Below are 26553 nucleotides of genomic sequence, written 5' to 3'. Positions count from 1 at the left end.
TCAAGACAGTGTGCAGAGCTTAAGTTAGAAAATATCACCGGAACTAACAGCAACTACGTAAGACAAACATTTTCCCAGGGGTAATAAAAAGTCAATAAAACCACTAGAAGAGTGTTTAACTAAATTTATGTTCTTATGTTTCATTTAAAACTGAAGGAAACGAAACTAAATTCAGTCTTAAGGTAGAAGAGTAAATTTTGCAAAAAACTAAGAAAAGAAAAAACACACACACACGAAACCTACATACTGTAAGCACAGAGCAAATAAATACCTGCCACCTAGCAAAAAGGGCATCAGAAAGAGCAAAAGACCACCAGTACAACAGCAGGACAAGAAGATATTCAAGGAAAGCAAAGATCTTTCAGAAAGCTGAAATGCTGTCCAAAAGAAAAAAGATTACCAAAAACTTTTGCAGATAGAACATAAAAATGTAACGGGGCGATCTAAAAAAAGTTAAGAAAATTTTACAAAAGGCATAAGAACAAGGAAACCCCATTGCAATTTTTCAATTTCCATCAAGGACAGGAAATTTCATCATCTACTATTAGTGCTGTAGAAACAAACAGTAAAGTAGCACCAGAACAGATATGACCATAGCAGTCAATCAATTATTAGTACTGTTGTTTGGTCTGTGCTCACTTTAAGCTAAAAAGTCAGTGGCAACAGCAAATAAGTGAACAAGGAAAGGTCTAGCTTATATATTCTACTTGCCCTTCCAAATGCCATTCAACAAAAATCCCTCATCAGAAGCATCTGAGCTGCCATAAGGTGAGAAAGAAGGTCCTCAGATGAATAAGTAACTGAATAAATATGGGAAAACAAGGGTAAGAACACTGTTTTTACAGTGAAATAAGATCATTCCAGAAGAGATTTGTGCTGGCTGGAGTCTGCATGGTTTAAGAATTCACTAATCATCTAGAAAATGACAAAACATCACTGATGATACAAAAGAACAGTTACTGAAGAGCTGCAGAACAATGTTACTGCCCTAACTCATTGTGTAATAAAAAAATGGTGGCATTCAATGTATATGAAGGTAGTAACAATGGAAAAAACACTTCCAACTTACATGGATAGAAAAAATGATGGGTTTGAGCTGACAATTACAACTCAGGAATGAGATCCCAATGTTCTAAGACTCTTCCATGAGAGCATCAGCTGTGTGTTCAGTGGGGTCAAAAGCACACATGAACTATTTTAGAACATTGCTACACCACTTAATAAATTGAAAGTTCACCTGTGTTATGAACAGCTCTGATATTCCCTCAACCTCATCTACCTGTATCAAATAAGATACAGAAGAATAAAACAGATCTGGAGAATGAAAGTAAGAATAATCAAATGTTTGGACAGCTGTACAAATAACAACCAAGCAAAGTGTAGCTCTGATTTCAAAGAGATGACTGAGGAAGGTTATGATGGTCTGCAATATCGTAAAAGGCACCAAGAAAACAGAGGAAACACTCTTCTAAATAAAGAACTAGGAGGTATCATATGAAACTAATGGATTAAACATTAGGTAATTCTCTACACATCACATAATTAATTTATGAAACTTCTTGTCCTAAAACAAAGCTTACAAGAATTAAAAAAAAAAAAATCAAGTTAATTTCTGACAAATTAAGGAAAAAAATCCTCTGCTGGCCATTTGATACAAAGCCACTATTTCTCCCTCAAGAGACAGTTCACAGAAGGATGGTAAAATGCTCTACATGAGCATCGCTACCTGTTTGCCCTTGTCTCATCATTCCAGAGGCACCCACCATCAGCTGATGCAGGACACTGCAAGAGGGAACTCTGCTCAGAACAACTGAGCTGATCCTGTGTATTTTATAGAGACAAACTGAACGACGATTGTTTGATAAGTGATGAAGTCCTTTCCGAGCACGTGGCACTAGAGGTTAACGATGGACACTGTTCCCTGAGTTCACTCTGAGTTCACATTCTTAACTTTTAAGAGGGTGAGGATTTCAGAGTAGTTCCTGTTGCTCAGCTTCAGCAGCTCCCAACAAGCTTTTCTGACTGCTATTATGAGGTCCCTTACTATCGTCAGGAACTGCCTTGAAACTAACAGTTTCGGATTACAGCCTGGAGGAGACAGATGGCTGTGGATACTGATACCATTTTCCTCTATCTTAAATTCTCTGTTGAATCTGATGACAAATCTAAGCAGAGTCTGGGCATAACCGAAGATTTTCTAACAAAGCCATTCTTTGCAACGTAGGAGTTTTTATTCAACAAGCTTACAGCTTTTTTCTGCTTTAAAAAGGATCCTTATTCATCGCAGTCCAATTAATCTAACATAGGAAAAGAAAGAAAATCCATATTGAATAATCTTTCTGCATACTACCTCAGTAAAAAGGTGTCCGATATCCTCTAGACACATTTAAAACAATTCCAGACATGGATGAATCCTTGCATATTCCAGGGCAAATATGCAAGAAGAAATTAGTCATTATGGAGGAGGCAAGACAGTTCAGCAGAATTTAAAGCAAAATAAGCAAAAGCATTTCACATTGCTATTTCAGTAAAGAATGCATAGCACAGAAAGAACCTTCTGCTCTGATAACTATTCTATCATCAAGAAGATATATTTTTAGTGATCAAGGAACAGGTTTCCACAAGTCTAAATCATAATGACTACTTCTTCCATTCATGGCCACAGCAAATGTACAATCTTACTTAAAATAATTCACTTCTGAGCCCAGAGGACTGACCTTTTGTTAAAAATCATAGAAAGACATGATGAAGAAAAAGAAAATGCAGCCACATTTTTCTGACCTTCACTCATTACCAAGTTTAGTAGAAAAATGCCACACAAACCTGTTTTAAAAACAAACAATAGCTAATTCTTATATTACCATTCACATTATTATCTTTACAGATCTACCTGTACTTAACAGTCACAAAGATATTACTTAAAAATTATGACTTGATAGGAAGAAGAACAAAGTAGAATTCTTGGATTCTGTTCTGTAGAGATTACCTTATCATACTGGCACACAACAACATTTTCTGTATCGAACAGTTCTTGTCCTTCCTCATCACTCACATCATCTTCACTGTTAAGAGGCTCCTGAAAGAAACACACGCAAAAAGCTATGCTGTTTAGTAAGATCAAAGCTGTTACTTCGATTACTCGCATCAGGCTACAGTCTTGCCTATGAACTATAGGACCTAAAATGCATTTGAGGTGGGGAATATTAGGCTTTCCAGCAGAGGGCTGATGTACATACACTTCCTTCCTACCCTCCATCCTGAGACGATGTCCTTACCAATTTTAGTCTGGAACTTCAGTGTTCAGGCCAGATCCTGAGCACTGCAGTCTTTTGTTGCCACAACCATTCTTGGTCCTTTACTGTAAATGTTCTGGTGCTTGCAATTTCTCTTTACAAAAAAATTTATCATTATGCAGATTTTCATTTTTCTAAAGCATCTACGCAGTGGAAAGGCAACATCAGTCACATCACTCCCTATGTGCCATTAAAAATAGAAACTCCGTGACTTATTCATGTTTGATGTGCCACAAACAGAAACAGACCTCAACACATGCAGAAAGTTTTTATAGGAGGGGAAAAAAGATGCTTTAAAATGATCTTGCATAGATACATACAAAATAACTTCTTTAGACCTTCTAGAATGTATTTTGATGTCCCTTAAAAATTACTTTCATTTTTTCTTTTTCTGCTAACACTCTGTTCCAGCAGAAATTTTTTTTTTAATCTCATGTAAATAATAAACATTTCAAAAGCTAAAACAACCTCTAAAATGCAAAACAACTTTTCTGAAGTCTTCTGTATAATCCTCATCTTCCCACCTACTCCCAAATATATAAGCTAAATAGGAGAGATGCTAGTGAGAGAAGAAAAAGGTGTACTAGAGGTCCTAATTCCTTCCAAAGTAATGGTATATTTAAGTGACTTCCAAAGCTTTAAGGAACTGGTCCACCCATTAAGTAACTGCTGATGAACAAAGGTAGCAAAAATAACAGGCAATCTCTGGCACGCTGTTAATAAAGTCTTGGCATATAAAAAGATGTCCATAAGAATGCTAGCATTAAAGCACTATTAAAGAACACTTAATATTTAAGCATGATGACCTATACTTAATAAGGCAAGTATTAAAACATTCAAACTGACATCAATGCTGATCAATATAATGGAAAAGTGATGTGAACCCAACCTGTAACTTGTAACATAAAAATACTGTTAGACACCACTGTAGATGTACTACATAAAACCTGATTTAACTCCTTGATAAAAATTACAAGTTTTACCTGCATATACTGCATGGGTGATACAGACTGAAATGCTATGTATGCTCCTCATATTGGCATTTTAAATGGAATCTTAAAATAATTGGAAAGGCTGCAGAGAACTGTGGAAGTGATCTGACAGTTCAAAATGCATTTTAGGGATAGATTTAGGGAGTATCAAGTTTCCTGTAGAGACTGAAATAACAGTATTTTTAGCTTGTTAGTATCCCTCCTCCACTCTTTTTTAAAAATTTCTTATTCTTGTGGGGCTTTTTGGTGCAACACACCAAAACTTAGTAGGAACCACTGGCTCAAGTCCGAAACCAAGAAAATTCAAAGTCTAAATTAAGCACATATTGTTAAGATTGCAACAAGTTACAAAGAATATTCAATCCTGCTCCTATCTCCTGATTTCATTAAATCAAGGTCAGATGTGTTTCTAGAGTGCTTTATAATCAAATTTGAGTTCTCAGGCTTGTTCTAGTGTAACAGAAAGCAAGGGAACATCAGTGAGATACAGGTAAGACTACACCTATTGGTCCCCTCAGTGAACTAAATATATGCTCTCCTTTTTGTCAATCTTCCTAACACCTTGCTTTTGTATGCACTCAGTCCCAGGTAGGGTTGACTATTTCGGTTTGCTTATGAAGGTTTTACAATTTCATGGCTGACCTCTCAATAAGATCAGTAACATTACTGCTGAAGTTTTTAAAAGGGCATTCACAACAATTAACAGTTTTTGCTGTGCCCCCCGCCTTCCCCAGCTGCATTTCAAGGTGCTTTGCTAATACACACTGTTTCCACAACTTCAATATGGGAAATAAAGAACTTGAAGTACAAGGATAAAAGTTATGTTCTTAAAATTATTGGAATACAATATTATTTGAAGCATATAGTTTTCTTTCAAATATTGCAAAAAAATTGAAATGAAACACAAGCATGCTCCCGTCTTCTGAAATAATGTTAAGTTTACCTCTTCAACTTGACCATCTTCACCCCCATCTTTTTCTTTGTCTTCCTCTTCATCATCATCATAGTCTTCTTCCTCATCTTCTTCTTCTTCCGATGATGTGTCCCCTGCTCCATCAACTTGGAGAACAAGTGGTGCTTGTGGTTGTGCCTGTTGTTGTTGTGGTTGCTGCTGACCAGCTGCAGGAATCTGTGCTTGAGCTGGTGTAGGGGCAGCCACTGTTGTAGGTATGACTTGTGTTTTATTTCCTGTAAACAGGATCTGCTGAGGCTGAATAATCACTCCCGTCTGCTGGGAAATCCCTCCAGGGATTGGAGCCAAAACCTGATGGAGTATCATTGCAAGTACTATGACTGCTAACATAACAGACTACCACATTACTTACAGAAAAAAATTAAAGCGTATCAATCTTACTTGCACTAATTAGAGAAACAAGACTTACAAATATTCTACCTATATCAGATACATAATTTAATCTTCAACAACATACCTTCTTTCACTACTCGCTGTTCATTTTGCATTGCTAAATCTAAGAAAACCTACTGTCTTTCCATTCTAAAATGCTACCACTACTGCCACACCTGAGTTCCAAGCACAGGAGAGGAATGTTTAAAGTAAATGATTATTTTTAAACCTTCTCTATAAAACATTTAAACTCTCTACAAATTGTTATTCATGCTTAAACTGCAAAACTGTGACACAATGCTAAAGTCAAGGCTTACAGAGTCTGGACACACAGTTGACCTTGTAGCTGAACAAGAATCCTCGTAAAACATACTGTATTCACTACTAAAATAACCAAGGAGGATGTGTGTGTGTGTTTTAGGTATTTTCTTCTATATGTTATGTGACACAGAATCATTTTAACCAATAGACACATTTTTAAAAGGATGTAAACTAGGATTATGCACATAGTGTAACTGTCATCAGGGGACGCACAAAAGAGATTTTAAACTGCAGCCAGTCAGACTTTGGCGAGAATGAAAGTGACATTGAAAACGACATTTCAAAATTGTTCATTTTTAAAAAACACACCTCTTAACACAATTCTCTCATTTTTTTTTTAAATATACCATTTCTGACTTTGTGTTCTATTTCTATTTGCTCACAAAAATGCAAGCCTCTTTAGTAACTACTGTAATTTTTTTTCTTTCAAGTGTACCTATTCAAAAATTTTTCTTTACCTGCTGTATAACAGGTGCTTGTACTCCACCAGGCTGCATTTGTGGTATGACCTGCTGCTGTAGAACAACTGGCTGCTGTGGTTGAATGATATACTGAGCTCCATTTGCAGTTCTAACTACTTGGAGGATCTGGCCTGTAATAAAATAAATATCAAATTGATCAAATGTAGAAATTCACTTTTAAAATTATCTTAGTTTATAAGCTTATCTCCTGGAAAAACACCAATGACGATTAAAGGAGAGCATTTATGTTTCACTTTCACCAGTGAAAAGATACTATGCTATAGCAGCTGTGTCAGAAACAAAGAACTAATAGGGTTGTTTACCATCTATGTATGATCGTGAGGTATGCGATCCAAAACTAAATTTACGTGTGCAAACCAAAATCTAATCCTTTAACACAGCACAGTATTTTAAACATTAGCTCCCACTTATGAACATACCTCATGTTTCAAAAGATAGATTTTACAGATAGAAAGACAGATGAACATATACCAAAATAGGAATACAGGTATTCACACCACAAAAATTCTATCCACTGCTAATAATGTGGTATTTCCAGGGTCCTGTCAGATGATGTCCCTTCCTCAGATTCTTTTCCCTCCACAAAATTACAAAAAATTCCTGTATGCATAACTTTTTTTGCAGTATTATCGTCCAGTTGCCTTTTTGAAAACAAACAAACAAACAAAAAAAACCAAAAAACAAAACTATCTTTACACTTATTATCCACCTCTCCTTTCTGTTCCCATAGTGCCTGTACTCGATTTTCTTTTATTATCCTATTCCTTTATCATTTTATACCTTTCCTCACTTCACAAAATACATCTAAGACACACACACACCTTTGGAGATGGCCTCCAACTCTGAAAAGCAAGAGCTAAGATATATACCAACATTAGTTTTTCACATTTCTAATCAGAAAGATGGAGAAGAAATTAAATTAGATAATCCTGAACTTCATACATTTCCCTCAAAGACTGATTTTATTTCCTGTTCTCCCTCCACAGCAAAATGCAAAGCCCTATTTACTGAAATAACTAAGGATATCTGAAAGAAGGGACTACCCTAGCCCCTTGTTTAAGAAAACTTACTTTAAGTATTTGTAACTGAATAAAAATAATTATGACTAGAAGAAAAGTAACAAATGTGAGCTGCAGATTATTCTATGCTATGAGAAACATAGATGTGCTTCCTTAAAAATTGGAAAGATTTGAATTTCTAGAACAGCTACACATTTATTTCAACTACATATCCATTAAACATTCAAATGTTTAAAGCAGAGAGGTTAAGTCTCAGGTGATTCTGAGCAGACTAGATGAATTACTCTGGCAAAACCAGCAACTGATTCTAGAAAATGAGCTTTCTCAGATCTTCCTTTACTCTCCACATCAAATAGATCTAGAATCAAGCTTATAAAATCAGCATAATACAAAAGCACATGAGGCACCAGACATGCTGTTCATAAAAGTAACATTTAATTATATTCTACGTGTTCAGCATGACAGTATTTAAAAATGATAAATCTAAAATAAAATTAACATTGCCGGCAAAATCAGAAATTCCACTGTGTGTGCTTAGCAGGTACGAGAAACCTTAAGACGTTCCTCATCTGAACTCACAGATGAGTGAATAAAAAAGCGACCCTGCTTTTTTATAACCAGTTTAGTACCTGTGCTCAGATCATGCATCACAAAGCTCACAAATATGTGAAGGGGAGAGACAGCAACGCCTGTCTTCGTGCTTCATGCGCTTCTCTAAAAAGTGGGGAAAACTTGCACAGAATCTAACCCAGACCACTGTTAGGTCAGAACCACAAGGTTCGCAAGACTAGCAAGTCAGTGAGCAAAAGAGTCCAGGAGTCTAGTGAAGAGATTGCACAACGTTGTAAGGGTGGATTCCCAGGTTCTGCTTTTTAACAATATATAGCAGGGAGTAAAACCCAGAATTTCTCCCTCCCAAGCACCCTCAAAACCATTGTTTGATCTCAATATTAAGACAGTTACCTGAATTTGTAAGTATCTGCTGAACAGGAGTAACGCCAGCAGGGAGAGCCAACGTAGCTGCAGTGGCTGCAGCACTCTGAAATACAAGAAAAGCTTTTTAACCACAGACATCATTGCCAGTGCTTCATCTCGCAACATGCTGCCTGAAAACATGTACCTTTTTATTGCTGTTTACAATGTTTGCACGCAAGTTTCTGCAGCTATTGAAATGCAGGCATGAATCAACTGTACATTATACCACATATAAAAATTATTCTCCTTCTTCCTTAATAGGAAGTGGACTGAAGCAACAATCACTAAGCATCACACCTTAACCCAGTTTCACACGGTTTCTTGGTTTATCTGCAAGCTCTGCAGATTTTTTTTCTCCTCTGTCTTCTCTGCTGATCTACTAATAGAGTACAATACTGCATTGCTCATGTGGCACTTTTACTTACACTTTTTCAAAGCAGCTAAAGATATGGGCCTACAAATCTGAAGAAACATAAGGTACTGAAGCAATGATCATATTCGCCTGTCTTGTTTTCGCAAGGAGCAGTAATCAGGTTTGCACTTTTCTTCATTCTGTAAATGATTTGCATTTCAAGTCCCGCATAACACAGCTCTTCTGAGTGAATATACACATACAGTGTACTAACTGTTCACAGAATGACTAATTCTTTCTCTCAAGACAGCTGGTTAGAAGAGAAAGCTGAAGACTCTCAATGGGTAATGATTTGAGCTTACAAGTAGACTGAATTCCAACACAATTATGGGAGCTCCAAACACAAAAATCTGCATTAAGTCCTTAATCGCAGAGGCAGATGGCCTTCTCCAGAGACATCTCCATTTCAAGGGTCTAACTTCAGCTGCCTACGGAAAAGCCTCCCTTTCCCCACTATAAAGGAACCATGGATGATTACTCTTTGCTACTGAAAGGATTTAAACTTTATTATTGGGTAGAGTGCATACTTCCTGTTTATAAGAAATAGGATCTCCCCGTATTGGCTGATCAATATAGTTACAACTGCCAAAATCAGAGATCACCAAGCAAAACTAAAAAGTGCTTGTCTGCATCCTCACGTCCCAGACAAAGGTAGATGAATAAACTCTCGTTACTCTCTGCCTTCCAAGATATTCAAGGTCTGTCAGATCCATTCTTTAATACCAACTTAAATGTTTCTAACAACACACACTATAATTCCAAATCGATTCTGTAACTATTTACTGCACAGTTGCCTTCTGCAGTATACAATTCATCTACATTTTGACAGCTGCAGAGTTTTAAAAGCATGGCATAGTCATTTTTCCAATACCCATCAACAAGATCTAACTGAATGAGACAGAAAAAAATGTTTAACTATTGGACTTGGGAAGTTACAAGTCACATTGAAATGGTTGTAAAACATGTAAGAAAAAGGTAGATGTTAATGTGCTCTTGGCCTCTGGGTAAATCATGCTATTTGAGTATAAAAGTTCAGGTTCTTTTCTATAGTAAGGTCAGCAGGTAATGGAGGAGTGAAGCCTGCTGCGGCAGCTTTGACTAGTCATGAAACTGTGTTTCATGTGCTTTTACCATAAAAGTGGTAAGAATGTAATGAATTCTGGACTTACTACACATATTTAATTTGTATTAGCTGTTGTTTTCATTGCTTTGCAAGCAATTTTTTTGTTTACGTTAAGTCAGGGCACTTCAAGCAAGATAACCAAAATTAACCTCTAGAGTTAAAAACTGCAAGAAAAGGGTAAATGACCAGACTCAGTTTTATATGCTATTACAAAATTAGTGAATCAAATTGATGTGACCAGAAAAGAATGATGTGATTGCTAAATAATCTCTCATTTGATATAAGCTTAAGTTTCAGAGTAGTTAATGTTTTTTTCCTGCATCTAGCAAATACAGTATGCTTGCATCAGTTAATAGTGTTGTGTTGATATATGACGAGCACATCATCATGCAGATTTATACCAACAGTACTCCAATTTCTGATTTTAAAAAAAGTTTCGGTTAAACACATTTAAAGCAGAGGATTAAGGTAAGTCCTAGATTTGTTATCAAAACTAAAGTCCTGGATTACTGTTCCTAGATTGTCAGTGCAGCTGAAAACTCAGAAAGATGGCAGACAGCTTTACCAGTGTGTCCTAAATTACTTTTAAGTATCTGATGACTAATACCAGATTCGTGTTTACTATTTAATCAAAACAACTTACATAATGACAGCATATGCATGTATAAACTTCTGATTTTCTTACCATGCCTGACGCATTCATGTGTGGTATCAGCTTGGAATCTGGCACGATAACCTGCTGCTGAGGTGCTAGAAACAAAAAAATAGCATTTTATGAAAACTACGCAGTCTGCCCAAAATAACATCCAAGCCAGAATAACTTAGAAGGAGCATCATCCAAACATCAGCTAAGCTTCATAACAAAAACAGCTACTGAGCAGTCTCTGATCTTATTAAATTTTACTCTTAAGACAATATACAACAGCAGCCCTGAGAAGTGATACGACTATTTTGGCTTTACAGATCTTATTTCAAGGGCTTCTGTTATCTATTCTGACTCTAGGTAAAGCAACATTTAAAATACGTTTCTGAAATTAAAGTTATCAGTGAAACGTTCATAAACTTGCTGATGTCCAGTATCAGAGTTCTCCAAAAACATCAATTGACAGGGGTTAACTCTTAAAACAGACTTAAGCAAGGATTGTTGCAAGATCAAGAGTGTGTTAACAGGATGCAGCAGTTAGCTTGAGTTAGGTCTAGTTAGCATAGCTGTTAGCATAAGCTCATGATCTTCACTGTCTTTCTAATGTAGCAGAAGCAGATGAAATATGATCAAACCAGTCCCAAACAACAAAATAGTTTTGGTGTGCTAAAGGAAACAGATAGCTAAACTATGCAAACAACCTGCTGATCATCTAGAAGTGCAAAAGTGTCCAAGTCTATGGAACAAGCAGGTTGTCAGTGCTAGTATCAGTGGCAGTAAATGGGAAAATGAGACCGCAATTTGAACAAACTAATCATCGGCAAGGTATTCTCCATCCAATCCTATAACCAAGGGCACTTAAGAGTACTGGGGATAACTGAGAGTTTCTGGAAAAGATTCTGAGGAGGGAAGCCCCACAACCTTGCACCAAGATCTGAGGCCATCTTCCAACTTTCAGGGAACCCAGGGAGGGCAAAAGAGCCCAAGGAAATCTCGTGACCCTGTGCCAGGACCATACACAGGACAGCAGGAATCACCATGCCGATCGTCCTGATCTCTCCCTGGGACTGCACCAGGTCGTGCAAGAACTACTACACCATCTCTCCCATGGAACAGGGAAGTCAAGTAATTCATAAAACTGCATGTCTGTGATTAAAGTGCTTTGATATCCTAATTTCATTTAGCCTCCACACTGTCATTTGGTCAAAAGCCACAACAATTGGGCAACAATAAATCAGTTTTAAGTGTATTACTATAGGCAGGATCTTATTCCACCCTAAGACACAAATAGGAGGACAGGGACCTCCGTATTAATGGAAGGAAACCCGGCGAGTAGAGTCACAGCTATTCAGCTAAGAAGCCACTAGAGGTCTTGGTGAGTAGACTTTCCAGGCTCTGCTGACTGTAACTTAAGCTAAGAAACCAGGATCATTTGAAGCCACGTGTATTTAGGGGTCTTAATCTCAAAATTAATTTTATCCCAACAGTCGAAATTGATTTATGTCCAGCCAAAATACAAAGTACTAAAAGAAGAAAAAAAACAAAATAACAAAAAAAAACCACAACAAAACAAAAAAACCCCACACACAAACAAAAAAAACACACCACAAGGAAAAAAAGCCCCAACAGCAAGTTCTTGTTGCACCAGTTCTCTTCTGTTCTGACTATATGGTGGTTGGGTTTTGGGGTTTTTTTTTGGGGGAAGGGTGGGGGAGGGCATCAACTCATAGCTATCTTTTGTGCCTATGACAACATAGGTTCTGATCCATGAAATCTGATAAAAAGACTGAAGTCTGTGACTGACTACCACAGATAAATATTTTATGTCACAATTTTAACAGCACACTGAAAACTCAACTCAAGCATTTCGCAGGTGGCAATTTGTTTACACAGTATATATGCAGTAAAATCCAGTAGTGTTTATCTTAGTTTTCAAATGAAACTGTAATTGGTGAAAATGTTTCCCTTAAATTATTAATGGAGAATATACGAGGCAATAATTACAAGAAACAATACTGTTAGGGCTAGCTAAAATATATCTTAAACAGCCACACCTACACAGTGTGCAATCTTTTAAGACCACAAAAATACCCAGCCATTATGCTTTTCACTTGAAACTTGTTCTAACATGAAAAACATCTCCTACATATACTCAGACTGTTATACAAGTATTTTTCATGTCCTAGCATCCACTTATGCTAAACAATAATATTTTTTTTTAAAATTAATTTGCTCCTAATGACATTACTACCTCATGACTAAATTGTCAACTGCGTATGCATATTGGCTTGAAATTACAGAGCTGCTAATGGATTTTTGACAGAATCTGGAAGTCACGTATTCTGAAAACATAAGTTATGTAGCAGAAGACCAAGAGAAGAATTCAGCTTTTCCAACATCTTCTGAAGAATGACTAACACAAATACCAAGGTAACTCTCTTGACCCATTAAATAGGGGCAAGTAGAAACAAAGTTTAACATAAAGTCACAAAGTTATCCATCAGATAAACATCCTGCCCTAGATTTAGAATATGATAAGTAGTTGGTCTAACTTGAGAGTCTTTTGCCAGAGAGATTAGAGAGTAAGTCTGACCTTGCTGAGACGCTGGAATAAGGACCTGTTGTGGCTGAGACTGCTGCTGGACAGTCTGCTGTGGCTGAGGTTGTGTGTGATGGTGGTGGTGATGATGCTGCTGTTGCTGCTGCTGCTGTTGCTGCTGTTGCACCTGCAACAAAAGCTGCTGCTCTTCTGAATGGAAGCCATCTACAGCCTTGGACTGCATCAGCTTGTTCTCCCACAGCTAGTTTGGAAAAGGAAAGAGACATCTCTGTATACCATTTTTACTCAACAGAATTTGTAATAATATAAAGACAGCACTCAAAATCGAATTTGTTTTCACTGTTTATCTTGTGCAGTCTACTTTGCCAAAAAGCCCTTAGGCAAATACAGACTGAAGAGAGAACTCCACAGAGGTAATGTTTTAAGAAGAGGAATTAAATATCCCTTAAGAATTATCAGTCCAAGCTTAAGCTTTAACATTCTTTCTTTCTTCCATGTGAGGAAGATCCGTAACAACCCTAATAGAAGCATGAATAGAGATAAACTGGTAACTTTAAATTAGCCTTCAAGTTTTCACCTCTCTATCTTCTTTCTTTCTTACCTCTTTAATCACAAAAGTAATTCTTTACTACAGTTTTCTTCAAGCCATTTCTTCCTGGAACTCCTCAATAAAAGTTGCTTGAAGACTACTGCCTCATAACACACTTCAACAAAAACTACCAGTATACCTAAGATAATGCCTCTGTACAAGCATTTACACCACAATATCAAACTCAGCTTCTCCAGTCCTTCAGTTCTTGATGTCAGCTGACATGTCTCCTAAGAAAAGCCACACATGCAAAAAAAGCAGCTCTTGCAAAAATACAGCAATGCAAGTATTCATAATACATCAGAGTCAAAAAGACTACAGGCACCCAGGACTCCTGATTTCAAATCCTGCTTAGGGCTCCCTAAGCCCTCCTCTTCAATATTTCATTTTCCTTCTTGTCTCTTTCCTCATTCAATCTTTTCTGACATCATTTGCAGAACACGTCTGTGACACAAACACCAAGGTGCTTTTCGTATAGCACTCACTCCATTTCCACCAAGCCAGGTCATGGTTTCATGGAAAAAAGCCTTCACCTGTTTCTGTCTAGCCAAACTCAAAATTCCTTTGCCACTCCATCCATTTTTTAATACTTCAAAAATACCGAGAGTGCGAGACATCCGGCTTTCTGAAGAACTCCTTATTCAACAGCTGAGAAAAGCAGGCACCTACCTTCCCAGTTTCCTTTTACTTTATTTCTTCCCTTTTTTTTTTTTCTGCTTTTTCTCTTCCCTTTTGAAGGGCTTCTTTTACTCAGGAAGAATTTGAAGAAAGCCATAGGAGACCCATTAGAGCTCAGGTCAACATCCTGCCTTTCTTTTAGACCCTTGGTAACAGTTCAAACCCACTGTATGTAAAACAATTCTGAATCTGAGAGCTTCAGAAAAGTATGATGCATGCAGTGCAATTTATTACATACCACCCTCCAAAAACAATACTTTTGCAAACCACAAACCATACATGCAAAAATCTGACAATGCATCCGACAGTGCAACTCCTCTTCTTCAGAAAGATAAAAACATTGAGCAGAACAGGTGTTTTATTTTTCCTACAGAGAAACCTTAAGAATTGTCTGCCTCTCAAATAAACATATTTTCCCCTTTACTTTTTAAAGATATAACGTTTTGGGAACTGAAGTAACACTGTGAATTCAGATGCCTGCTGTTAGTTTACGTCAAGTGTGACATGATTCCAAGGGGGAAGGGGATAAAACCAGGCTCACTAGAGAAGAGCCTAGGGACCGCACGCCATTGTCGGGGGAGAAATCGGCAGCCCAGCTCAAGTGCATCTATACCAATGCACGCAGCGTGGGCGGCAAACAGGAGGAGCTGGAAGCCATTGTGCAGCGGGGTAGCTAGGACTTAGTCGCCATCACGGAAACAAGGTGGGATGAGTCTCACGATTGGAGTGCTGCAATGGATGGCTATAAGCTCTTCAGAAGGGACAGGCGAGGAAGGAGAGGCGGTGGGGTAGCCCTGTATGTTAGGGAGTGCTTCAACTGTCTAGAGCTCGATGGTAGTGATGATGAGGTCGAGTACTTGTGGGTAAGGATGAGGGGGAAGGCCAACAAGGCAGATATCCTGCTGGGAGTCTGTTATAGACCACCCAACCAGGACGAGGAGGCAGACGAAATATTCTACAAGAGGCTGGCAGAAGTCTCCCAGTCGCTAGCCCTTGTTCTCGTGGGGGACTTCAACTTTCCGGACGTCTGCTGGAAATACCACACAGCAGAGAGGAAGCAGTCGAGGAGGTTCCTGGAGTGTGTGGAGGATAACTTCCTGACGCAGCTGGTAAGCGAGCCCACCAGGGGAGATGCCTCACTTGACCTGCTGTTCACGAACAGAGAAGGACTGGTGGGAGATGTGGTGGTCGGAGGCCGGCTTGGGCTTAGCGACCATGAAATGGTAGAATTCTCAATACTTGGTGAAGTAAAGAGGGGGGCCAGCAAAACCGCTACCATGGACTTCCGGAGGGCGGACTTTGGCCTGCTCAGGACACTGGTCGAGAGGGTCCCTTGGGAGACAGTCCTGAAGGGCAACGGGGTCCAGGAAGGCTGGACGTTCCTCAAGAAGGAAGTCTTAAAGGCGCAGGAGCGGGCTGTCCCCATGTGCCGCAAGAAGAACGGGCGGGGAAGGCGACCGGCCTGGCTGAACGGGGAGCTCTGGCTGGGACTCAGGAAAAAAAGGAGAGTTTATCACTTGTGGAAGAAGGGGCAGGCAACTCAGGAAGAGTACAGGGATCTCGTTAGGTCGTGCAGAGAGGAAATTAGAAAGGCAAAAGCCCGGCTAGAACTCAACCTGGCCACTGTCGTGAGAGACAACAAAAAATGCTTTTACAAGTATGTTAATGACAAAAGGAGAGGAAGGAGAATCTCCATCCTCTACTGGATGCCGGGGGGGAACGTTGCCACCAAGGATGAGGATAAGGCTGAGGTACTTAATGCCTTCTTTGTCTCAGTCTTTAGTAGTCAGAACAGTTATCCTCAGGGTACTCAGCCCCCTGAGCTGGAAGACAGGGACAGCGAGCAGGATAAACCCCCCATAATCCAAGAGGAAGCAGTTAATGACCTGCTAAGCCACCCGGACGTTCACAAGTCTATGGGGCTGGATGGGATCCACCCGAGGGTACTGAGGGAGCTGGCGGAGGAGCTTGCCGAGCCGCTCTCCATCATTTACCAGCAGTCCTGGTTAACTGGGGAAGTCCCGGACGACTGGAGGCTCGCCAATGTGATGCCCATCTACAAGAAGGGCCGGAAGGAGGATCTGGGGAACTACAGGCCGGTCAGCCTGACCTCGGTGCCAGGGAAGATCATGGAGCGGTTGGTTTTGAGGGTGCTCACGAGCCATGTGCGGGACAACCAGGGGATCAGGCCCAGCCAGCACGGGTTCATGGAAGGCAGGTCCTGCTTGACCAACCTGATCTCCTTCTATGACCAGGTGACCCGCCTGGTGGATGAGGGAAAGGCTGTGGATGTGGTCTACCTGGACTTCAGTAAAGCCTTTGACACTGTCTCCCACAGCATTCTCCTAGAGAAGCTGGCGGCTCACGGCCTAGACAGGTACACTCTTCGCTGGATAAAAAACTGGCTGGACGGCCGAGCCCAGAGAGTTGTGGTGAACGGAGTTAAATCCAGTTGGCGGCCGGTCACGAGCGGTGTTCCCCAGGGCTCAGTACTGGGGCTGGTCCTATTCAATATCTTTATCAATGATCTGGACGAGGGGATCGAGAGCTCCCTCAGTAAGTTTGCAGACGACACCAAGTTGGGTGGGAGTTTTGATCTGCTGGAGGGTAGGAAGGCTCTGCAGAGGGACCTGGACAGGCTGGATCGATGGGCCGAGGCCAACTGTATGAGGTTCAACAAGGCCAAGTGCCGGGTCCTGCACTTTGGCCACAACAACCCCATGCAACGCTACAGGCTTGGGGAAGAGTGGCTGGAAAGCTGCCCGGAGGAAAAGGACCTGGGGGTGCTGATTGACAGCCGGCTGAACATGAGCCGGCAGTGTGCCCAGGTGGCCAAGAAGGCCAACGGCATCCTGGCCTGTATCAGAAATGGTGTGGCCAGCAGGAGGAGGGAAGTGATTGTCCCCCTGTACTCGGCACTGGTGAGGCCGCACCTCGAATCCTGTGTTCAGTTTTGGGCCCCTCACTACAAGAAGGACATTGAGGTGCTGGAGCGTGTCCAGAGAAGGGCAACGAAGCTGGTGAAGGGCCTGGAGCACAAGTCTTATGAGGAGCAGCTGAGGGAACTGGGGTTGTTTAGCCTGGAGAAGAGGAGGCTGAGGGGAGACCTCATCGCGCTCTACAACTACCTGAAAGGAGGTTGTAGCGAGGTGGGTGTTGGTCTCTTCTGCCAAGTAACTAGCGATAGGACGAGAGGAAATGGCCTCAAGTTGCGCCAAGGGAGGTTTAGATTGGACATTAGGAGAAATTTCTTTACTGAAAGAGCGGTCAGGCCTTGGAACAGGCTGCCCAGGGAAGTGGTTGAGTCCCCATCCCTGGAAGTATTTAAAAGACGTGTAGATGAGGCGCTTAGGGACATGGTGTAGTGGGCATGGTGTGTTGGGTTGATGGTTGGACTCGATGATCTTAGAGGTCTTTTCCAACCTTAATGATTCTATGATTCTATGCCAGATTAGGGAAAGTAAACAAGGTGAGTAGATCTCTCTATACAGCAGTGTAATTCAAATGATATGGGGCTACATATATGAAGATTAATACAGTGCTTAGCTAGCTAAAAATTACTATTTTTACTGTGTACAACAGTAAGCAGATCTGAAAAACAATTGCTGTATTGGTCTATTAAAAAAAAAAAATTCTAAGTTGCAACTTACTGTTTTGAGTTCCATAAGAACTTGTTCATCCACTCCTTCATCCAGAAAAACTTCTCTGACATCATTGATGACATCTTCAATTACAGACCTGTACAATTTAGGCTTTAAAAAAAAAAAGTAATTCATCAGCATTGTTTTGAAAGAAATTTATCACTTTAACGTTAAAATAATATTTCCCCCCACAAAAAAACCTCTGAAAACTGCATTACATAATACACTGCACGTTTCCGAGTGACTAAAATATCGAAGGAGGTATAGATCAGCAAGAACAGCTCAAATAAGGTGAAAAGGGAAGGGACTGTTCGCTATCTTTTGTGACATAACTATGGTACAAGAGTTTTCAAGCCATGAGGAGTGTAATTCAAAACAGAGAAAAGGAGATTGTTTTCCGTTCGGCAAATTTGTTTCCTGCTTGCCTATGTACATACTGAATATGCAAAAATATTTGCATGTGTGCAAAATATTAATGTCAAAGGACATTAAACATTCAAAAGGATATTAGATAAATACAAACAAAAGAAACTTGTTAGTGCTTGCTAGTTCAACAGGAACCAAATATGGCTCAGAATGATCTTGAGCTGAAAAACACTGAAGGCTCAGAACACCAGATGCATTCACGTGAATGTCCTGTTCTTCTGTACACATCTGTTTATGGAAACTATTGAAGACAGCCTATTAGACTAGATAGACTTCTGTTTTCAATCAGTACTTACGTTTTTACATTAGAAATTTTTCAGGGGGAAATACTACAAATACATTATTATTCTATTACACTGATTTCATGCCTAAACTGCCAATTACAAAGTGAATTGTTAATTCACTTCAGATTGCCAAAAGAAGTTCTGGAGTCTCCATCCCTGGACATACTCAAAAGACATCTCGACATGGTCCTGGGCAACCAGCTCTAGATGGCCCTGCTTGCGCAAGGGGGGTTGCAAGATGACCTCCAGGGGTCCCTTCCAATCTCAACCATTTTGTGAATTTTAAAATGCAGGTACCATTTTAAAAAGAGAATATAAATACTCAACCTTATCAATTAAAGCACAAAATTTAATTCATAGGACACAGGATAATTGTACTATGCACATGCTGTACCTTTTAAACAGTACGGCTTGGACCTCTATACATACGTGTGAACCTCAATGGTATTTTGGTTGGGTTTAAATATCTGTGCTATCCAATTGCAAGGTAGCACTACAAGCTCTAAATTAGGGTTGATCAATCTGCAGCCTGTGAACCATATATACTTCACTGACCAAAGCTGTTCCTTTGGCTGGGGCTAGACCATTTTTAAACTGATCTGAAAGTAGCTACAACTTCCTGTAAGCTGACATCTTCCTCTACCCTGTTCCGTAACTTCCGTAAGCAATAAATCCCAAATGACACCACACACATCAGATATGTTGTATATATGCAGAACAATCATTCTGTACTCATGCAGTGGGTTTGGCATCCCAGGAGGGCTGTGCCTCCAATACACACACAGAAAACCTGCACCACGCACGTGCAGTTAGTCCAGCAGCGCTAGAACTACACAAATTTACTGCACGCACTTGAAACATTTATTTTATGTATACGCAGTTGCTTAATGCATCCCAGAAGTGTTGAATTTGTTACAGATATGCTAAAGATTATATCACACACGTTACGGAATTGTTATGCCTATGTTACGGAATCATGGAAGGGGAATAGCAGCACATGATTTACTAGCCCAGGAAAAAGCTGAGTGGCCAATAAGCAGAAAAAGTAGTTTAATATCTTTGCTTTTAAATGCTAAAAAAAAAAAAACCAAACAATCCAAAAACCTTGAAGAAATGCATTGATATTACAAGGGGAGAAAAGAACCTATTTGGAGGCCTGGAATTAAAAACTAAGCAGTCTGATGGCTGCTTAGCGCATTTTCATTCTTAGTGTTCAAAACAAACTCTGCATTGGGGCATACCCAAGTGATTTTTCTTACAAAAAACCAACCAAACAAACAACACCAAGGGAAAAAAGAAGGAAAAGAAAAAAAAAAAAACACCAACAGAACCCAACATACCACTCTGTGTTATTGACCACACGTCAACTTTTTGGCAAATGGCATAATATCAGCACCCTATTTTTTTCTTCATTTTATATTTCATCAATTTGCCACTTTTCAGCTTTAAAACATGCTGCTGCAAATCAAGTAGCTGAAATGTTAGAATTCATCCTTTTGTTACTTGTCTCTCAAAAAAAATTTCTGGCCTCAAGTAACAGGGTAAGTTTGCTGTCCTTGAAAACTACATTTACAGCACCTATGTCCAAAACTCAACTTCTCCAAAAGAAACAAAACATACCAGACTACTTGCAGATTTTTTTTCTTTCAAAACAATACTGCATGCTCACGTATCCAAGCTTCAAATACAGCATTCATTGTGCTTATAGAGACATTTGAAACAGACTTTCAAAGCCAGACTACTCTTCAGCGCTAGTATTCTAAATCTGCGTAGTGAGTAACTTAGAAATACCAAGCACCATTAACAGGATTATTTTTCCACTTAGATTTCATTCATAGCAGATGCAAAAAGACATTCTACTTAATAACATTAAGTCCTATTATTTCTATAATTAAACACATTGCATAAAGCTTATACAATTCAACTAGCACAGAAATGCTACTTGACCTAGTCTGTGTATTGTTCCTTATTGTATTAAAAGCATCTGTTTCTTAATGCCAAAACCACATTCTGCAAATAAACAAGCTTAACCTCAGGCATGTGAGTTACTTTACTTAAGCCAAGAAAACTACCTGTATGTCTGAAATTACAATCAAAATTCCTGCTGCATGGAGATTGCATTTTCTCCTTAAATCCTCCTCTCCTTAAATCATTTATTAGGTCTGCTTTTCTAATAAAACAGATTTCACACAAACAGGCCCTAATAATTTCCACCAGCAGTTACCTCCTCCTATCTCCACAGTCAGGCATTTTTGTAAGGTTTATTCACAAAGTCTCCTCAGTCTATAAAGCCCTAGGAAAAAATACCAACAATTGGATAAAACAAACTGACCCTACAGCCCAACAGTCTGCTTGGGAACATTTCCTTTTTTCCTTGTGAAGTAAGGGAAAAAAATTCAAAGAGCAGGATACTGGTTTCTAGTGTCCGGCATTAGTTTAGCAAGAGAGCAGACAGGCAGGTTAAGAGCATAGATGTTCACTCCGCCATCGACGCAGTGTCCTTCTGCACACTTCCAACAGCCCAAGCAGCGGCTAAGCCCCCCAAAAGACAACAGCACCACAGGGGTGCAGTGAGCCTAGTGCAATGCAGCTTAATAAACCCACAAGCAGCTTACACGTGCATGTATCTCTCTGCATGAGCCATACAGTGCACTGGATGTAAAGATGGGTCAGAATTTTTGGACGCCGTTCTAATCACGCAGTATCACAATATATGATACACTCATGGCTATATGATTAGAAGGAAGGGAACAGCGAAGAAAGTATCTGCACACTTATAATGAAACAGTGTCTGTCTACTTTTACCTATACATGTTTACGTAATGCTCAGAAAGATCCCGTCCAGTTGAAAACATTCTCTTGTGTACCCTCCTACTGAACATCCAGACAGATGCAATGCCTTCCACAGAGGCCTTCAAGAGCCATCCACAGTGGAATTTTGAAGACTATCACAGAACGCTCTTTTCCTACCTCAACACAGGCAAATCCAGTAAAATTACAAAACAGCCTTAAGCCCTGGTCATTAAAAGGAAGCACACTGTATTGTTTTAGATCTACACTAAGTGTTGGCTTTAAGCATTATTTATATGATGCTCAAGGTGTTTATACATACCACCTGAGACTCTGGAGCTGAATGACAAAATGATTTTCATGCACTGCTTACTCAAAAAATAAACATGGGAATACAATTACCAAACAAGTCTAAAGATGGGATAGCAGGTGAGTTAAGCTTTCCAATAAATTTCCGCATTCAGTCAGAGAAAGCAATGAGAACATAATGGAAACTTTAAAGATTGCTATTAAAATAATCATGCTTTCATCTGGTTTCTATTAAAGTGCCTCCCTCATAAAGAGTACATTGCTGTAAACTTCAAGCTCTTTTAAGAGCAAAATACTCAAATCACTCTTCAATAAACACTATTCCAAACACTTACTATAGATTAAAGACAACAATTAAAATTCCTGATTTATTAGATACAACCACAAACACACAGAAAACATTTGAAATCTAGTACTTCCCCCCTCTGGGAACATACGGAAATGATTATATTTCACTTTCTCTGTGCATCTTGTAAAGAAAATTCCGAGTATGGTGAGGCTGCTACACACATACACACACTCCAAATCCGAGGAGCAACCAGCAAGCTATTTTAAGAAATGCCACATGCCTTTGGGCATTCCTTCAGTTTCAAGGGTACAGAAACTGCATCTCTTCGTAATCATTATCACAACACTTGGGATTTCAGCAGTTTGGGTTTCCAATAACCAACACATTATGGAGAGATATACCACGGCACACTTTGTGCGTTTGACAGCAGTTTGCTCCTGGTTGCTTCTGCAGTTATCCCTGAAATGTCACTAATCTTTCTCCTGTCTGTGCAGTTCCAGCTGGAAGCTAGCTATATGACAGCTAGAAGAGCACACTGTAAAGTTAACTAGTTTTAGTCACAATTACATCAAAGATGTGCGTAAAAAGAAGTAACACATATAATCTACATTGTAAGCATTAAAATTTGAGCTTTTTTTTTATGCTGTCGTGGACTTTTACAAATAAATTACCTTTGTCATCTACAAAATCTTATACTGCATATAACTGTTAACGTTTTATATTTGTCCTTTATTAGGAAGAACAGATTTCAAGCAATTCAGATTTGATCGGATGCTGACGTGATACAATTGACTTGACACATTAGGCTCAAAGTCTAGCTTCCTAAAGTTATCACCTGGCTGCAATATTTCAAAATGTTCCTATTCATCTTTGGTAACCCTAGGGAAAGCATCGTGATCCTTGTGACTGAATGAGACCTGAATTTGACAAAGTTGACCATGAACTATTGCGAGGTTTTACTACTTAATTGAACATTAGCCTAAAGCACACCTATTTGAAGCGAGCCTGTTTTAAGCTTGGCTTTTGCTATTCCAAACACAATGTTCAAATACAGACACCTTCCAAGAGAACTTTACAGAAGTTATGGCAGTACAGAAATACAGCCGAGAGAAAGCAAGTCTCAGTAAATTATTGAATCAGAGATACTTACAAGTACTCTGGAGATTATTTTATATATATATATTTCGCTATTCAGTACTAACTTGGTCAAAAAGGAGAAGCAAAATCTCTAATTTATTATACAGAAATAGATCTTTTTCTTGCAATCAAAAAATAAAGCCAGAAGTTTAGAAACAGAAGGACAACTAACAGATTCAGATCACACACATTCGATAGGCATCCTACTGAGTAACTGCCCTGCATGTAATGGCTGACTACTTTCCTAAAATTTTCCAACACAAAACCTGACAAAATATCAAAGCAATGATGCTACTTTGCAATTGCGTGACCCTAACTCACAGACAGGTCTGTAAAATTTCAGATTTGGAAAGGAAAACTAGGATGCTTTGCATTTTCTTTTGTATACTGTTTTGCAGTACACCAAATATTGTAATTAAAGCAAATATTAGTGAAAATTCTAAAACCTTTGCTCTGCCTGGATTGTAATAAAATATTTGTACACTTCAGTCATCAAAAACACACAGAAATCACTGAGTAGTATCTGCGGCCCATGACCTATAGACAAAACTTTAATATTAACGTTGCTTTTAGGGCAACAGCTGTAGTCAGACCTTGGCAAAGTGCCATAAAATAAGTACCACATCTCTCCTTCATGTACTGGGTAAGAACCGTTTAAACTCTACTTTCCCCACCCAGCAGAAAAACTACTTCGAAAAGATTATGGTAGCACAGGAACATACGCTAGCTATGGACAAAAAAAACCAAACCAAACCAAACCAACCACCGCAAAAAAAAAGAAAAAACGAAGAAAAAGGTAAACAGTTTCAAATGCAGGAGAGGATGAAAACTGTCTTTGTGCAATGCGTAAAAGCAAGGGAAAGTCCATTTACACCGGCAAGGAGACATCCCCCCCGCCCCCGCCGGCAGAAAGCACCGCCGCTCCGCAGGCCGGTGGCGGCAAGGACGGGCGGCGCGGAGGGAAGGGAAACCCGGCGAAAGCCCGGCCGGGATCCGAGGGACAAGCCGCCCGTCTCCCAGCCTCCGCCGCGGACGCATGCACCTCCCAGCCCGCGCTCCGCGGCTCGCTCCCTATTTAAAGGCTGATGTGGTGTTTAAATGGAGAGGCGGTGACGTGGGGCTGGAAAGCACCTTCCCATCCTAGCAGAGTCTATATTAGAGAGCGGCAATAGCTCTATATAAACAGGGCAGCCACAGGGAGGAGGAACACAAGGAGCAGGGAGGCAGAAAGGCAGAGGGAAGCCATGATGGATCTGAGAGCCACAAACAAGGGGGCCGAGCCCGCCGCGGGGCCGCCGGGACGCCGGGTTTGTCTCCTCCAGCGCTTCGGGGCGGGGGTCGCGGCCGGGGGGCGCGCAAGGGGGAGCGGAGCGGAGAGCGGCGGCCGGGGGGGCTCGGTGGCTGCGCAGGTTTGTGTGACTGCTTGTTGCAAACCTCCGTGAGTACAAGTGCAGCAGCGAGCCACCCGCCAAGGTGCAGAAAGCACGAGAAAGGAACGGGGGGGGGAAGAGGGTTGTTTTTTTTTTTTCCTCTCTCTTTTTAAAATAAATACTGCCTTGCTCGCCGCAGAGGAGTTGAGGGCTTTCGCCCGGCTTAGCCGATCCGGCCGGGCTGGGATAAGTGCTTTTCAACCATCGTCTCCTTCTTATAAAGCAACATAAAATGGCTCCAGCGGAGCCCGGGCGGGCTTCGCCGCCACCGACACCACAACACCGAAACCTGGCTCGGGCGCCACTTCCCCTCGCCCCGGGACGGCGGCGGGGCGGGCGGCAGCGCCCGCGCTCCCCCGCCGTTCGCTCCGGCTCTCACCCCTTCCCCGGGCGGCTCCCTCCGGCGGCGCCCCCCGCCCGCCAGCCCTGCCCTCCCCTCCCTGCCGGACCCCCAGCCCGCGGGCGGCGGCACGGCCCCGGCCTCCCCCGCGGGGCTCCGCCGCCCGCCGGGCCGCCCCGCCGCCGCCCCGCGCCCCCACCGCCCCGCTCCCGCCGCCCCCGGCTCCGCGCTCTCCCCGCCGCCGAGGCGGCCAGCGCCGGGCGCCACAAGTTGGCTCCCCGCCGCGGGGGGAGGCTGCCCCGCGCCCCCCGCCGCCCCTTCCCGCCGGGGGGAGGGGGCCGGGACCGCTCGAGGCGGGCGGCGGGAGGGAAGGGAGTGCGGGGGAGGGGGCGGCGGGCCCCGCCGGGCCCCTCCGCCCGCGCTGCCCCCGGGGCCCCCCTCGCCCCCCGACCCGGTCCTTACCACGGGGTTTGTGTTAGTCGAGCTCGCCATGTCCCGAGCCCCCCGGGACGCCCCCAACCGCGGGGGGGGGGGGCAGTCGCCCCTAAAACAATAAACCTGCCCGGCTGCGTCCCCCCAGAGCCCGCGCGTCCCGCCCCGGCTCACGGGCAGCCCCGCGGCCTGGCCCGGCCTCGTTCGCCGGCCCTGGGGCTGCAGCCGCCGCCGCCAGCCGCCCGCTCTGCCCGCTTCGCCCCTTTATATAGCGAGAGCCGAGCAGCTGCGCGAGCGGCCAGGGCGAGAGGGGGAACGCGGGCGGGGGGGGAGGGGGCGAGGCACCGCGAGAGCTGTGCGCGAGACCGCGCCGGGCCTGGCGCCGTCACGTGAGGCGCCCGCCCCGCCGCCATGACACCTACTGAGGCGGAAGTAACTGCGCACGGCCGCGCACCCGGCTCCCGCGCAGCCGGGCCTACCGAGGCGGAAGTCGTTGCGTACCCTCGGCTGGCGGCGCCGGAGCTCCGCCCCTTTACGTGCGTGACGTCATGGCGCCCGCGCGGCGGGCAGCGGCGAGGCGGTGCCGCTGAGGGCCGCCTCGGCCCGCCGGCGCCAGGCTGTCCCCGGGCCCTGGCGGGACGGGCCTCGGCGGCTGGGCGAGGGCAGAACGCGGGCTCCCGCGGGGCGGTGGCCCCTAAGGGGGAGACGACTGGGACCGAGCCGGCCCGTGCTGCCGGTCCCGGCCGGCACCAGGCTGGGGAGGCGTTAACTCGCCTCGGCTCAGTCCCTGGGAGCTGCTTGCTCCTTGGCAATCAAAAACCGCACCCACGGCTGCCTACTTCAGGGCAGAAATGAATCTTCCCGGCCCACGAGAAGGGGGTCTTAAGCCCTGCCTGGCCCGGTGGGCGCTGGTGCTTCCCTCGCAGGCGGTTAAACAAAGGCCCCATGGGCCGAGGGGCCGCTGCTGTAGGTCACAGGCCCCAGAGTGCTTCTGGGCTCTGTGCCACCACTTGGGCTGGTAACTGAGTCCAGAGCTGCACAGG

General features: G+C 42.2%; 1 protein-coding gene across 3 annotated transcripts in view; it reads right to left on the bottom strand.

Annotated features, from left to right (window-relative positions):
- Nucleotides 1-25955, bottom strand: part of GTF2A1 (general transcription factor IIA subunit 1) — a 32077-nt gene extending 6122 nt beyond the window's left edge. Inside the window, exons 1-9 of one of the 3 annotated variants that reach the window (XM_075151405.1) lie at nt 25541-25909; nt 18083-18184; nt 13199-13406; nt 10648-10712; nt 8416-8491; nt 6410-6543; nt 5229-5549; nt 2987-3076; nt 2785-2823 (exon numbers count right to left, since the gene is read on the bottom strand). In XM_075151405.1, the coding sequence (XP_075007506.1) occupies nt 2800-2823; nt 2987-3076; nt 5229-5549; nt 6410-6543; nt 8416-8491; nt 10648-10712; nt 13199-13406; nt 18083-18184; nt 25541-25570 (1050 nt within the window). In that variant the 5' untranslated portion in view covers nt 25571-25909 and the 3' untranslated portion in view covers nt 2785-2799. Of the gene's footprint in view, nt 1-2784; nt 2824-2986; nt 3077-5228; nt 5550-6409; nt 6544-8415; nt 8492-10647; nt 10713-13198; nt 13407-18082; nt 18185-25540; nt 25910-25932 lie in introns of those variants that run through there. The other 2 variants (XM_075151406.1, XM_075151404.1) reach the window with 2 other exon arrangements.
- Nucleotides 25956-26553: the final 598 nt, after the last annotated feature.

This window comes from Calonectris borealis, chromosome 5 (genome assembly GCF_964195595.1).
Source record: "Calonectris borealis chromosome 5, bCalBor7.hap1.2, whole genome shotgun sequence".
In the NCBI taxonomy this organism is placed as follows: Eukaryota; Metazoa; Chordata; class Aves; order Procellariiformes; family Procellariidae; genus Calonectris; species Calonectris borealis.
Note: the sequence above shows the minus strand (reverse complement) of the source record. Positions and strands in the feature narration are given on the sequence as shown.